Source organism: Pararge aegeria, chromosome 15 (assembly GCF_905163445.1).
Source record: "Pararge aegeria chromosome 15, ilParAegt1.1, whole genome shotgun sequence".
NCBI classification, from domain to species: domain Eukaryota; kingdom Metazoa; phylum Arthropoda; class Insecta; order Lepidoptera; family Nymphalidae; genus Pararge; species Pararge aegeria.
This window is the reverse complement of record NC_053194.1, coordinates 10405033-10420046: the sequence shown is the minus strand read 5'-3', so window position 1 is coordinate 10420046 and position 15014 is coordinate 10405033. Positions and strand designations below refer to the sequence as shown.

The 15014-nt window shown below is 35.0% G+C and overlaps 2 protein-coding genes across 2 annotated transcripts; both read left to right on the top strand.

The window, feature by feature from the left end:
* Positions 1–3630: 3630 nt before the first annotated feature.
* Positions 3631–8167, top strand: LOC120629971 (organic cation transporter-like protein). Its single transcript, XM_039899067.1, has 4 exons — positions 3631–3862; positions 5222–5579; positions 6513–6920; positions 7057–8167. Exons 1-4 carry the CDS (start codon positions 3832–3834, stop codon positions 7763–7765), a joined length of 1506 nt encoding a protein of 501 aa, XP_039755001.1. The 5' UTR covers positions 3631–3831; the 3' UTR covers positions 7766–8167.
* Positions 8168–12273: 4106 nt separating this feature from the next.
* On the top strand, positions 12274–14275 carry LOC120629950 (organic cation transporter protein-like). The gene is made up of 3 exons (XM_039899043.1): positions 12274–12627; positions 12697–13104; positions 13501–14275. The coding sequence occupies exons 1-3, from the start codon at positions 12305–12307 to the stop codon at positions 14261–14263; spliced, it is 1494 nt and encodes a 497-aa protein (XP_039754977.1). The 5' UTR covers positions 12274–12304; the 3' UTR covers positions 14264–14275.
* Positions 14276–15014: the final 739 nt, after the last annotated feature.

The following is a 15014-nucleotide window of genomic DNA, read 5'->3' as shown; positions in this document are numbered from 1 at the left end:
CTCTAAGTAAGGATGCAATTTAAGACTGTAGCTGGCTTATCGGTTTCTACGTGACATCGTACCGGGACGCTTAATCGCTAAAAGCCTCCCACCAAATACATGAACAAACTGATCAATGGAATCTTCTTGGAATAACGAAGTCGATACGGGCTTCCTAATAACCCGAGCGTTCCTCGACTGGTTTAAAAGCTCATTTTTATACTTAGGTACGTTCTGGAGGGCAGTGACCGTACCTGGGTTCGGGTCTCATTGTATTTACTGGATTGGGCTGTCTTGTGGTTGTGTCAAATGTGGTCTGTCGAGGAATGTCTTACGAAGACCTAATTACTTACATTTTGTATAGAAGCACGCGCTACTTTGCGGAATTCCATGATATATTATGAAAATTAAGCTTAATTTGCTATACTCGGCGTAAAGCAGGAGAATCTTTATGGTGTAATTTTTTATTTCTTCAATCCTTATACTCCATACGGCATACGGATCTTCGGTAATGCGCCCTGTACGTACGTTTCGCTCCGAGACCGGAGCATCAGGAGATCTTGTTGACTTTAAAATTTCTTAGCAATTATTCATTTTAAAGTGCGGAGTATAGCAAATTAAGCTTAATTGCACGACTCATGATGCGAAGCAAGTGCTTTACGATCGAAAAATTTTTTTCGCCTTATTTCGGCGGCTATTTTTATTATTATAGCCTTGCATACTATAGTCGAGATAATTTAATGGAGATTAATTTCATACTTTTAAAAAATTGATTTACTGCAATAGAATTGGAAAAAAACACCAAAATAGGTAAAAAAAAATTCCTGTCCGTCATGTGTGAAACCCGAAAACACTCTTAACTTGTGAAAAAATCCATTATTTGAGTTAATTTAAAAAAAAGAAATTCTAATCGACGATTGTAGGTCACTGAATGCGAATGATTAATTAATTCAGTGTAGTTTAATTGCAATTAATAAAAAACAGCTGTACTAGGAAAGTGATGCACAGGCGCCCCTGGTGGAATAAAATGTACATAATATCTATAGATATAGATATATCACTATCCATGTTAATTTTACATGGATATAATATATAGATATACAGTCTTGCCGTTTTTGTTTTTTTTTTTTTTTTTCAATATTTGTTAATTAAATGAGCATTATGAGTCGTGCACTTTTGGATTTTCCAAATTTTTTTCATACTTACATTTTCTAATTGCTCGGGGGATCAAACCCGGGACCTTCGCTTATAAGACAATGTGCCACAAAGATATACGGTATGCGAAGGCTTTTAAAGTGACAAGCCAACTCCAGTGGTAAATATCGCATGCACACGACAGAATAGAAAATTATACATTAAGTACAACTCTTACGTCTTATACATTTTTAATTCGGCAGCATTGTATTTCGCGTAGGGATCACAGGGAATAAACGAATTCAATATGCACTCTAATGAGGTAAAAGAGCCAAAAGCAAAAGGTTTGAAATACGGAACACTGGTCTATATTAACAGAACAGTGTTCTGTGATCTATTTGTATAAAATGAGTGAATTTTATTGACGTCATTTTATTTACTGTAAGTTCCTGACGTTATCACACTTGACCTCTACATCGATTACAAAAGCCCCTGCGCAGTCATCAGGTACCCACTATGAATTATAAGTAAACAGACAATGTTATGGTTTGAGTGTGAGCTTTTGGTCGTTCGGGCAAGTACTACCGTCATGCCTAAATCTCCCGCGGCATTGTTGCAATGTGTATCAGTCTGTATTGCCTGAAGCCTAACACCTAAGCCTCAGGTTAATAAACCCTTTGCGGCACTTATCAGGACATGTCTCGCATACCCTGCGAAGTTTTGCTCTGTTTATAGGCTTCTTGGACCGTCAATTAGTACCGGTTGTAAAAAAAATTAAAAGGTCCGTAGGTCTTAGGTACCTACTTAAAAATAAAATAGGTACCCACTAAGAATTTACTTCAAAAAAATTTTTTATTTACGTATCTATATTGGATCGAGGATCGAATTAATAATCAAGAGAGTAAAATAGCAATGGTAGCAACTCATCTGAATTCTGTGGGTAGGTAGCAAATGAATTATTAAATTCACAAATAGGTTGGCCCTACACATTCTTATCTTATATGACCAGGTTAATGCCCTATCACCAGTGTAACATTTTTAAATAAGCACAATCAAAGTTATTACTTATGAAGTAAATATAAGTAGAATGGGGTCTTACCAATAAATGTGGCAACCCAAATTTGCACAAAAAGATGAATTCAAGTAATACCCACTTCAATTTATTTTTAGTACCTACCTATATTATGTTATACTTACATTTATATTTTTTACATGTATATAAAATATAAATATGACAGTAAAATATATAAATATATTAAAATTTTAGATAATACTTATATATAAAATATATAAATATATTTTACTTCCTAAAATTTTTAGGTTGGTTGGTAGAAATGCTTTTGAATTAAGTCCGCCTTTTGTAAACCTTTATTTTTGGCTGTGCAATAAAATGTATAAATAAATAAATAAAAATATGTGTGATTAAAATAATAAGAGGCATTTCAAATAACTGCCTCTTATTGTTATTTCAAAATTGCCTCTTATTATGTTTATATGGTTTGACTGGTGGTTTAGACTATATTGTTCAAATAAATGTACTCGTACTTAATTAGAAGTAAAATTAGAAGTAGGAAAATATTAGTAATAGTATAACAATATGTTAATTAGTTTAAAGTAGAATCTTTATTAGGTACCTATTCTGTGGCAAGTATAATATAGGTTTGTTCCACAACACAAGTGTGCATTTGGCTGCAATGTCCAACCGGCCGTTTCGCACACTACTGACCATGCTATGCGACCAAGGTTTCTATGGCCGTGGCCGTACAATGCGCGAAGTTCCTTACAATTTTTTTTTAACTATATTCCTATTATTGAACGAAGACAGGATCTGTTAAAAGTGCATTAAATTTACGCAGTGTTTACTACCTCTACGAATATTACTTAGTAACTTTTAATGATTTACGTATTTTTGTGATAAATGTCAATTTGGTAGGTAATTATTTAAGTAGACTGAGGGAAGAAGACTGCGGTAATTTGCCACTCGACAGTTTCTCTTGGGAGGCGGCGCGGCGGGTAGCTACTGGGCTAGCTACCCGTCACTACACAAGCTTCTCTACGGTCTGAGGGGGGTTCAAACTGTCCTGCACCCCTGTTAGCGAGGTATACAACGGGTTCCTCGAGCGTCCAACAAAGCCAACGAGAGGGACATGCCGTGGTGGTTTTTAGTTTAGGTATACCCCATTTAGAGGGGGGAATCCGACATAACCTTTGTCCTGCCCAAAGGTCGGAGGTAGCAATAAAGCTTTTCCCAAAAAAACCCAAGCTAATTATTTAAGTAATCTTTTAAAGTTGCTGCTATGCCTCTTAAGGTTAAGCTTTCAGAAGCTTAAAAAACACGCAATAGGTAGGTACAGCCAAGAAATAGTGAAGACCGGGCTTTTAGAAAAAGTTTACTAGTAGTGGCTTTCCGATAGCCTTTACTTCTATGCCTACTACAGGTAAATAATTAATTTTAATAAGTCGCACCAACTTGAGCCGCCTGCTTGTTGACTTGTTGGAATTCGATCAGAAATGCCCTTTAACGTTCTGCGACATCACGTTTGACGATTCACGAGAGCGGTTGCGGTTTGGAGGCGCGCGCGCACTATCTAAACGTGAAAGACCAGTCTGTTGCCGTATGCCACTGGGAGTGGGAGCATATTCTTTGTTCTCCAATGTAAAGTACAGCCCACAAGCGCGTGTGATAACTGACCAGTTTCTAGTGATAACAGACTCATCATGGAAATGCAAAATCACAAGGAGGAAAATGGTAAGAGTGTCATTTTTTTGCGGTGAAAGTATTCGCGTGGCTCTCGTGGCCTCGATATTGCGAATATTGTGTTTTTGGACCTTGACAATACAGATACCAAGGGAAATAAACACAAGCACTTCGAATATTTACATTTTGTAGATAAGAATTTTTATTCAATATTGTTGATGTTTAAGGTCGTTGCCTTCTCAGTAAATAGAGACTAGAAGATTTCATCTTCTATTTTAATTCTTTTTTTTTCTAGGCCTTTAATATTAATAACTGGCCTATTCATAATTATTATAGACATAAGTTGTTTGTTTATAGAGATTTCGTTAGGTAGGTACCTTTTCTTGTCTAAATACGTAGGTAACTTATGAACATTGACGTTTATTACTTGATTTTTGAGTCTAGTGTGAAAATCCGAATCTGAGAGAATCTCGAAAACCCGGGATTATAAAAATATTTGGGATTGAATTATAATAAGCAATTAATACCTACCTTAAGTAATACCTAACATAGGTACTTATTATGACCTGGGAATATAATGATAAAATCCCTGGGAACCCAGGGAAAATCGGAAGTCACGATATCGTGATCCGTAGCTTTTAACATTGCTTACGACATTAAACCATCAGATACCGAAATTGTCTCAGTAATGTTTATCAGTTTGAATTTTTATAATTCCTTATTCCACTCAGAAGTTTTGAGGATCTGACAGGTAGACAAAGTACAATTTGACTCTTAAGACTCGATCCATTGTCCATTATTATTCATACATCATATTACTAAAGTCTTCATGAAGGTTTTGACATTTCAACTTAGGTACAGTATTTCTTCGTATTAAAAAAAAACACGATTTTCGAGTCGAACTTGCGTACAGAAACAGGTACTACGTACGTATAGGGTTTGAGTCCCTAGGTTTCCCGTGACGGAGGACGAGAGTTATTCGGTGACAGGCATGGCAACAGGCAAAATAAATTATAAAAGTTTTAGGTAACTTGGCAGAACTTGTTACATAAAATGTCCATGTAAAAATTACAAAACGCATAACTTTACCTGGAGATTTGCCAATTATTCCAGGTCATTTTATTCGTCTGCGATACAGGTATTTCTATTTGAATTTCCTAAATCACAAATAGGAGTCAAGTTAAGTTTCCTCCAGGTAACAAACTTCCTAATTGCTCTTATCCTCCCGGAATATCTCGGCTTGAATATTTATTGTATGATTATTAAGTAGCTATTTACTTAAGATAAACTCATTGGCATTGGAAGCACAATGCTATTAGTTTATCTATTGTACCTTCTATAGAATTCGTATGCCCGACTTTGATTGGATTGGATATTGGTTTTCATCTTTATTGATGGGTTTCTTTACAGGGGGTACAACGAATGAAACAGCACCGACGCAGGACCTAATTCAGAAGGCAACAGGCTCTTTCGGCAAATATCAGCTATGTCTTTGTTTACTGATATTTCTAACCAAATTCCCGGTGGCATTTCATCAGATGGCCATTATATTCCTGTCGCCAAAAGTGGAGTATACTTGTAAGAATTCCTTCAGTAATGCCACTTGTCCTTGCCCAGAGCCAGAATATAATACCTCGATATTTACGAATACAATAATTATGGAGTGGGATTTAATATGCGACAGGAAATGGCTGACTAGTTTTACACAGACTTTGTTCCAATTGGGAACGTTACTGGGCAGTGTGTGCTTTGGAATGGCTTCCGATAGGTAAGGTAATAACAAAACTATTCTTTATCTTATGAATATTTAATTACTTTATTTGACACCTTCCTTATTCCTCACATCACGTCTATACAACGGCCAATCCGAACCTTGGAACTGGCCAGTAATGCCCAAAAGTGATAATCGATCTTATCGGAGATCTGCAGATGGAAGAATGTATTTAGGAGTGTTTTTCCTACCGCTGCTTTTTCTATCCTCTCGATAAAAATTTCTCCACTGACTTTATGATTTTTGATTTGATCTGAACATTTTGAATTAGATTAGATTTATTGAGAGATAGAACTATATTTATTATAAACATTATAATTATACTTAGTTTTTGAGATCTTTTTAGTTGGACAACGAACGAGTTTCTTTCGTTCGCTAGGTGTAGAAGGATTAAACCTTTGAATATGTTATTTAAAATTACGTCAACCTCACGGAAGAAGGAAGGAATTAGGAAGATACGTGGGGAGATGCCTACCTCTAGTTAAACAGTTAACCACTTAATATGATCAAGGAAATTCCTCGACTAAGCGAGAATGCGATATATAATATTGTGTCAATTGAATAACATTTTTTATTTGCGGTGGTTGGACTGAGTTATGGAATCTTCGAAAAAGAATACTCACTTATATCCACTAAAAGAACGCCTTTGACGGCTGACTGGTGCAGTGGGCAGCGATCCTGTTTTCTGAGTCCAAGGCTGTGGGTTCGATTCCCACTACTGGCAAATGTTTGTGTAATAAACACGAATGTTTTTTTAGAGTCTGCGTATTTATCTGTATATTATAAGTTTTTATGACAACTATTCATCCAAATATTCATCAGTCACCTTTTTACACATCACACAAGCTACGCTTTCTTTTGGGCTAGATAACGATGCGTGTAATGTCGCACTCTATTTATTTATTGTTAAAATCCTAATGTTTGTTTTAGGTTTGGACGAAAGAAACCTTTATTGCTTGCAGTGGTAATACAAGTTTCTATGGGAATAACTGCTGCCTATGTTCCCGAATTTTGGACATTTACGTTCATTCGCTTCTTGGTGGGGATGTCCGTTGGTGGCACAATGGTTACGGGATTCGTCATCGTCATGGAGTTCGTTGGCACAAAGTATCGAGACATTATTTCGGCATTGTACCAAACACCTTTCAATTTGGGCCATATGTTGCTACCGGTTTTCGGATACTACTTCAGAGACTACACAAAGTTTCAATTCGCAATTTCGTTGCCGACAATCATTCTGCTGTCCTACTTCTTTTTGGTGCCCGAAACTGCGCGTTGGCTGATAGCAGTCAAAAGAACAGACGAGGCGGTTCTTGTTTTAGAACGAGTAGCTAAAATGTAAGTAAAAATAATAAAACTTAGCTAACCCTAACCTAACGTTCATTGTAATTTAAGACGGGTGAAGAAAAGGAAATAGTAATAACTACAATTATTTATATATATGCGAAATTACATAAAAAAATTTTTTTTACAGAAACAATCGTCCAACAGAAAATATCCGAAGGGATGTCGAGTTATATCAAGAATCCGTAGAAAAGAATCAACTCAAAAAAGGCAGTATTCTGGACCTTTTTAGAACACCCAATCTAAGAAAAAATATCGCTGCGATGTCATTTAATTGGTTAACTTGCAGCTATTGTTTTTACGGTGTATCACAGTACGTTGGCCAGTTAAGTGGAAATGTTTTCACAAATGTTGCAGCTGGCGCCAGTGTAACGTTACTTGGCACACTTATGTCCATTCCCTTGATGAAACTTATCGGTAGGAAAACCATCTTGATAATATTTAACTTCATATGTGCCTTGTGTTTGTTTATTTTAGCGTTCATTCCAGAAGGGAATGTAGGATCAGTTATACTTGCTAGTATAGGTGAAGTAGCTAGTTTTATCAATTTTGTGGTTGTCTATTTATATTGCACTGAATTGTTCCCGACAGTAGTACGGAATGCTGCTATTGGATTCTCTTCAATGATGGCCCGAGTGGGTTCTATGTTGGCGCCTTTTGTTATAGAAATGAAAGATGTCGCGGAATGGATGCCCCCCGTGGCATTCGCCGTATTTCCGCTTATAGCAGCGTTTGTTACGTTTGCCCTTCCTGAAACTAAAGGATGTGAGCTCATGACAACTATTGAAGAAGGAGAACAATTCGGTAAAAAGAGCAAAGCAAGTGATAATAAAGACTAGTAGGTACCTAATTATTGTAAGACTCGGGTGTAGAATAACCTGTCCTCCATTTTGTGAAACTGTTACGCGCCTCACAATAATTAATGTGGGACTTTCAATGTGCAGAATAACATAACTACATACCGATGAATTATTTTTTAAGTAATTGTTATTAATAAATGATTACTTAAAACCATGGAAACTTTATATTCAGATGTGGTTTTTCGATTTAGTTATCCCCTTTAGGATAGAGAAAATTCAACTGATTCACAAACCAATGTTGGCATAGGTGCGTTCTAGAGGAAAAAAGGGATCGCCACACCCGCTGTTTTGCGTTAATTTGAGGACAGGTTTTCAAAATGCAATTATTATTTTAAGTAGAAAAGCAACATTTCCTTTGTAAATACACTTCTGATTAAGTAATTACGGTGTTTCATTTAAGTTTCTATTCGTCTTCATGGTCTAATTAATTATAATTAGACCATGAAGACGCATTTATATAATTTTTAATTTTATCGAAGGCCAATAATGAGATTAAAATGTAAATTCTTATACTTACTTGTGGAATACTAACATATTATACTTATAATATCAATATACTTTTTTAATTTAATTTATTCTTTATAAATTATATTATTGTTTCTGTTGCTCGCGATCTTCGTCCGCGTTTGTTAAGGCATTTACAAATCCTTCGAGAGCCGTTTGTTTTCCTGGGATAAAAAGTACCTGCCTAAACTACTAAGTTACCTACTCTCGGTCCTTTTACCTAACCCTTTGCCAAAGAACAAGTTTATTGAATTTGTAATTAGTCTCAAAGGAAGGACAAACAAACATCCTTTTCCTTTTTTAATATTAACTACGATTAGCAAGGATCTCCTCATTGATAAACAGAGCGCTTATTGATGTTGCTCATATGGTTTTATGAGCAACATAATTTAAATGGCGATTGGTTACATCCGTTTCTGGCAAATTGGACACACTTCATTTTAAATAATGAGATATTACACGATTCTGTTATGTAGTAGTTCGCGCAACTGCGTCGTATCTGATAAATCAACAAATGTTTTTAAAGAGTACAGAAAAATAGTCGGGTAACGTACTGTGGGTTGCCTAGTGGTCGAACGTTAAATTGGGGGGGGGGGGGGTTTGAACTTAATTAACTACTTATAGGTACTTGCTTTTAAATTAAAAATGGCTGTGGATTTTCGCCTTTGATCTAAATGGTTGCTTTAATTGTTTTTTTTAAAACAATTACCTAAATGTGTACGCCATAGAAGTGCCAAAGTCCATTTTACACTATAACATTTATTTTACGTTCTGACATTAAATTTGCAAATTAAAATGGTAATGGAGACAATAAAATAAAAAATCATTTTAAAACAAATAAATTTTAACGAAACAGATTCTTATTTATTTTTATTAATATAAAATTTCATAGTGATGACTAGCAGAGTCAGCAGAATAAGTCTTCACGTATATTCTCATCAAAAAATTCAGTTAAAGAGTATTAGGCATTAGCAATGAACCAATTTTTAAAAACTGTTTTAAATTTGAAGATAACAAGGAATACGTCCAGCAACCTGCCGCTCTGGGCTCATCAACCTGAGGCGTAAGTGTGCCTGTTATTATATTAACAACCACACCCCTCAGAACAGAACACAGAATTTCAACAATGTTGCTTGGTGACAGAAATAAGCATGGCGGTATTAGGTACTTCCCCGAGAGAGCTCTGTCACAAAAAGCTCTCCTACTACTGCAGTATATGATTAAATATTTTAATACTTAACAGAATTAATTCGCATTAATTAAGTTTTAGCCTTCAGCCGCGGAATCAGATAAAATACGTCAAACAATTTACCTCAGTTGGTCTAAACAACGCCCTGTTTGTCTTGCTTTTTGTTATCTGTAATTTAATATTTTGATGTTAAGAGTTAATCTCTGTGATATTCTTATCTTTTAATATATTTACATTTCTATAAGATTCCGCATATTTTTATTTAAGATAATAAATGTAGATAGGAATGATTTAGATTCTCAATTGTTATGAACTCCTGCTAATTCTATTAAAATAGGAACTTAGGGTAGGTACCTTATTAATGTATTTTTTTTATTTTGTTATATTTTGTAATAATCGATAATAACAGCGCAATAGTAGGCACCTTGCTTCGATTCTTATTTATTTAAATAAATAATCAAAAAAACAAAATAATATTTAAATACCTAAATAAAAAATATAAAAAAAATCCTTGGATGAAAATATTGTTGCTGCTGCACTAGGAAATCTTATTGACGGGACAGCAATAACATCCAGTAAAGTATATTAATGAAAAAAAAAATGAAATATTTCTTTAGTAAATTCTTTTACTAAAGATTTAAAAAAAATACAGCATATTATCAAATCGGTTTAGATACTGTAGAGCCCACCATGAATCGCGCCATATTCACTCTGTACATTCATCAGAAACCAGACGCTATGATATCAAGTTCCAACGTATAATAATTACAATAAATTAACAAGCTACAATTAAAACAAACTAAATTAAACAACATAGGTATATAATCTTTCAAAACTGAGTTTCTTTATCTCTGTAAAGCTAGTTAGATAATTTTCTCACCACGCTTATTGAGTATTGATCAGATAGGTAACAATTGCCTTATACAGTGTGAAACCGATAAGACAGGTATATTACTAAAACACTATTAAAAGCATCTACAATTGCTGTGTTTACAGGACCTCAGCGTCCATCGGTTCTATCAGGTTGCGACTCATTGAGTTATATCGGTGGGTAGTCTTTCTATACGTATTATCTCCTCGTAAGTTTTTTGAATTCGAAAAGTTAGCGTTCTTGAGAGACCTGATTTTATTATGACTTCTCATACATTTCATGTCTTGCAACATCTTTGTTTCTTTTTTTTTATCTGAGCTAGAAGCTCAGATTTTTGTCTACTGTTAGTTTTGAAGTTAGCGATATGACTAGGTATACTAAGCTAAACAAATCAAGCAAAAAACGTAATTTTAATGTCTACTTTCCAGTAAACAAAGCGTTTACTGGAAAGTAGAAACATACCTAATTATCTTTAGTTTATACCTACTGGCTGATTTGAATGAGGCCAATTAAAACTTAAGTGACTTTGAAAAAGAGAATAGGTATTTATGTATGCCAGATTATTGACCTTAAACACAATGTCGTGTGATTGTTGGAGTCAATAAAATATACCTAAATATTTGCCAAAACAGGCACGAGATTCTTTAATTCAATTAAGGTGGTCTTTGCAGAGATTCTTGCTTATTGTGTACGTTAAAAAAATGCACATATTGCTGGTGCAAGTAAGTTACGCACAATTTCGCTGACTGGGGAATTCTACTTGCAGGAGTTTTCTGTGACGCTACGATTCGATGCAAACGAGTCTATAGTGATAGATCGCAGCATGTTCGTTAACGGCAGTTTTACAGCAGTGAATCGATGCGATCTGCGTGCAAACGACAAAATGCCTGTGAATGAGGCCCTTTAGGTATTAGAAACCTGCATAATGGTGCATGCCATTTCCCCATAGTAAATAACAATAGTACCCTGATCTACTTTTTAAAGACTCAGTTTTATAGTAATCTGTATCTATTTGTTACTTGTCATTCAGATTAAAATAAGATTGGATAGATTTATCTCACTTTAAACTGCTTTTTTATCATATCATTGAAAGATAAGTAAGTGAGAAAAGTGCGGTTTTCTGCGCTGTTTGATTCATTAGGAATTTATTATTTACATTTCGCCAACTACCTATATAATAAAATATGAAAGGCAATTGGCTAGCACACAAACACAAGCAAGTGGAATATTGATAATATTAAAAAGGTAACATCAGGTCAAGCGGTGATACCCTAGTGGTTAGAACTTCAGCCTCACTTTCTGGGAGACCGAGTTCGATCCCCGGCTTTCTATCTTTTCAGTTATGTGATTTTTAAGCAAGTAAATATAACTTGCTTTGACGGTTGAAACATTGTTAGGAACCAAATATAGCTGGTTCTTCCTATATCCTCGTAATTTTGTATCTTCGAAGCGTAGTAATTTTTTCCTCCATAATGTTCTCAAAGGGATATGAAGTCTACCAATCAGCACTTGGCCAGCGTAATGGAACACCGCCCTATACCAAGTGATTCTGAGAGGAGAACTAGCATACGCAGGTGACAAAGATTATATCCCTTGACAAGGGATAAAATTAACGTGTCCACGTGCCAAAGTACGGCAACAGGAAATAGGAGAAATTATCCGCGTTTCATATTACACGTATATAAACAGCACAAATAAAGCACAGAGAGTAGATCAAGCTCTGGGAGAAGATATAATTTTATCCTTTCCCCGGGGTAAAAAGAAAGGAAAAGGGGAAAAGAAAAAGAAATGATCTTAGGATGAAGGATATAAAAGCTCACCTGATTATTTATCTACATCCAAGCCATCGCGATTAGGTACATTAAATTGACGGCAGAAAAATTCAGACATTATCTAAAGCTATCAAACAAACTATTTATTTCTCTTGTCACCTTTATTATATTAACTTACAAATATGGTACAAGTACCCATAAATGATCTCATAGGAAACTTTGGCAAATATCACTTCTGGCTTTGTTTTTTGATATTCGGCGGTAAATTCGGAGTAGGGCTACATCAGATGGCTATCATTGTCCTGGCTCCCCCTGCAGTTTACACTTGCCCAGGCAACTATACGTGTTGCGAACATCCTGTTTATGATACAACAATCTTCACTCGAACTATTGTAACGGAATGGAATTTAATATGCAAAAAGTCGTGGCTTAAGGATTTCACCCAAACTGTTTTTCAGTTCGGTGTTCTTATTGGAAGTCTGTTAATCGGTATTGCTTCTGACAGGTATAAGAATATTCAGATATGTATGAAGTAAATTGTAAAATCAAAATAAAGACAGATGAGGTGTTTCAGATATGGTAGAAAAAAGGCATTGCTAGTATCGTCATTACTAGAAATGTTTACTGGTGTGTTAACTGCTTTTATGCCCGACTATTGGAGTTTCACAATAATTCGATTCATTTTGGGAGTGTCTGTTGGAGGTGTTATGGTGACTGGTTTCGTTTTGATCATTGAATATGTTGGAGTTATATACAGAGATGAAATATCAACTATATTTCACGTCCCATTCACTATTGGTCATATGTCAGTGGCGCTTTTCGGATATATCATAAGAGATTATGTAATATTTTTACTAAGCGTATCAGTTGTGAATTTGTTTATGCTGATTTATATATGTTTCTTGCCCGAATCGCCGAGGTGGTTGATAGCTAAGAACAAAACATTTAAGGCGATAACATTAATGGAGCATATTGCGATAATGTAAGTATTGGTACGAGCGTAAGATAATATATAGATTTCCATAAAAAAAATTAATCCAAATCTAATGGTGGGAGGCTTCCAACCTCCCGACAAAGACGTGCCGCTAAGCGATTGAGCGTTCCGGTACGATGTCGCGAAGAAACGGATCAAGGGCTGCTTTAGGTTAGCCCGCTACCACAACCGTAGGCAACAACTTAGATTGCAGTCAAGGGCTAACTTGAAGTGTAATAAAACAAACATATTTTTTGCATGAATTAAATTTCAGTTTAGTATTTACTCTTATAAATTTTAAGAAACAAAAATAACATTTAAAATGACTGAATTATTTGATTAATCTAGGGATAAGGTTTATTTATAGCCGCAATGATAATTCAAAACTTTTTATTCATGTTACAGAAATAATCTCCCCAAAGATGATATTCGGCCTCAAGTTGAAACATATCAATTGCTATCAATAAGACTGGGTCAAAAGAAAGGAACTGCATTTGACTTATTTCGTAAACCCTATTTGAGGAAGAATATTTTGGTGGTGTCATTTATATCTTTCGTGTCGAGCTATTGCTTTTACGGGATGTCCCAGTACATCAGCCACTTGGCAGGCAATATATTCATAAACATTGTAGCCAGTAGTGGTGTTTGTATGGTTGGCTGTTTCTTAGCTATACCGCTCATTAAGTTCACAGGAAGGAGAATATTAGTTATCATCTTTAACATCTCTTGTAGTATTTGCCTTGTAATAATTGCAGTAATCCCTGAAGGTACAGGCTCTATTAGTATGGGTTGCATGGGCATCTTATGTAGTTTCATATCATTTATCGTTATTTATTTGTACTGTACGGAGATGTTTCCAACTGTAGTTCGGAATTCAGCAATTGGAATATCATCAATGATGGCACGACTTGGTTCTATGGTAGCTCCATTTGTAGCTGGTTTGAGGCCGCACGGAAAATGGTGTGCTCCTATAGCATTTGGCGTATTTCCGATGATTGCTGCACTTGTGTGTATACTGCTGCCCGAGACGAAAGGTGTTGAATTACCAATGACAATAGAAGACGATGAAGAAATGGGAATAAATAGCATTCAGCAAAGACGTACAGAAGAGTTGACAGACCACGCTGAAAAACAATCAGCAAGTAAAACAAAAACAAGAGAAACATAACTTCAGCAATTTAAATGTAAATATGCTTATTTTAATTACAAACGGTACAAATTTAATTTGTATGTAAATTTCTGAGTCTGAAACGAGTTTTTAATATCAAAGACAATGTAGATATGGAGATAATTCTCTCATAAATTAAACAATAGAATATAAACTCAAACGGTATGAGTCGCGTACCTATATAGATTTATTCCGTATGTGTGCTGACCGCGGATGAATGTTGAATCGTACAACCACAGGAGACATGTTTATATTTTTTAACTTTAAAATATGGATCATATTTTATTATGTTTTTCCTTATTGCTTAAAGTCTTGCATTATATATTTGAAAGTATGGTGTTTATTTAAAATTGTTCATTTATTTTAAGTGGACTAAATGTATAAGTAATAAGTATTAATACAAAATAATGGAAAGGAAAAGGAAAACCCGAAATAATACTTCAAAGGCTTTAGCGGAACATTGTTTACTGCCTCTGAGACTTATCTGTAAAACCGAAACTCTGTTTGAGTAATCTATTGCCTAAGTTTTTACTGAAAGAAATCAGATACAGCCTTAACATCACATGCAAAAGTAAAATCAAGTGACTCCTGTCACTATTAGGTACGCGTCGTGTAGCGCAGGTACCCTCTATGCACGTGTCGGTATTTTATCTTCAATAGGGTTGTCACTTGTCATAAGTAAACACTGAGGATGTTTTGAATTAGTTTGTAAGGAAAAATAAATATGCTTCTTTTGATTTAATATTTGTAC

Bases quoted from the DNA above. Each gene is read 5' to 3' on its own strand.
- LOC120629971 (XM_039899067.1), top strand. From the start codon at position 3,832: ATGGAAATGCAAAATCACAAGGAGGAAAATG. The intron at 3,863-5,221 runs GTAAGAGTGTCA...GTTTCTTTACAG, and splicing joins AAATCACAAGGAGGAAAATG to GGGGTACAACGAATGAAACA. The intron at 5,580-6,512 runs GTAAGGTAATAA...TGTTTGTTTTAG, and splicing joins TTTGGAATGGCTTCCGATAG to GTTTGGACGAAAGAAACCTT.
- LOC120629950 (XM_039899043.1), top strand. From the start codon at position 12,305: ATGGTACAAGTACCCATAAATGATCTCATAGGAAACTTTGGCAAATAT. The intron at 12,628-12,696 runs GTATAAGAATAT...GAGGTGTTTCAG, and splicing joins ATCGGTATTGCTTCTGACAG to ATATGGTAGAAAAAAGGCAT. The intron at 13,105-13,500 runs GTAAGTATTGGT...TTCATGTTACAG, and splicing joins ATGGAGCATATTGCGATAAT to AAATAATCTCCCCAAAGATG.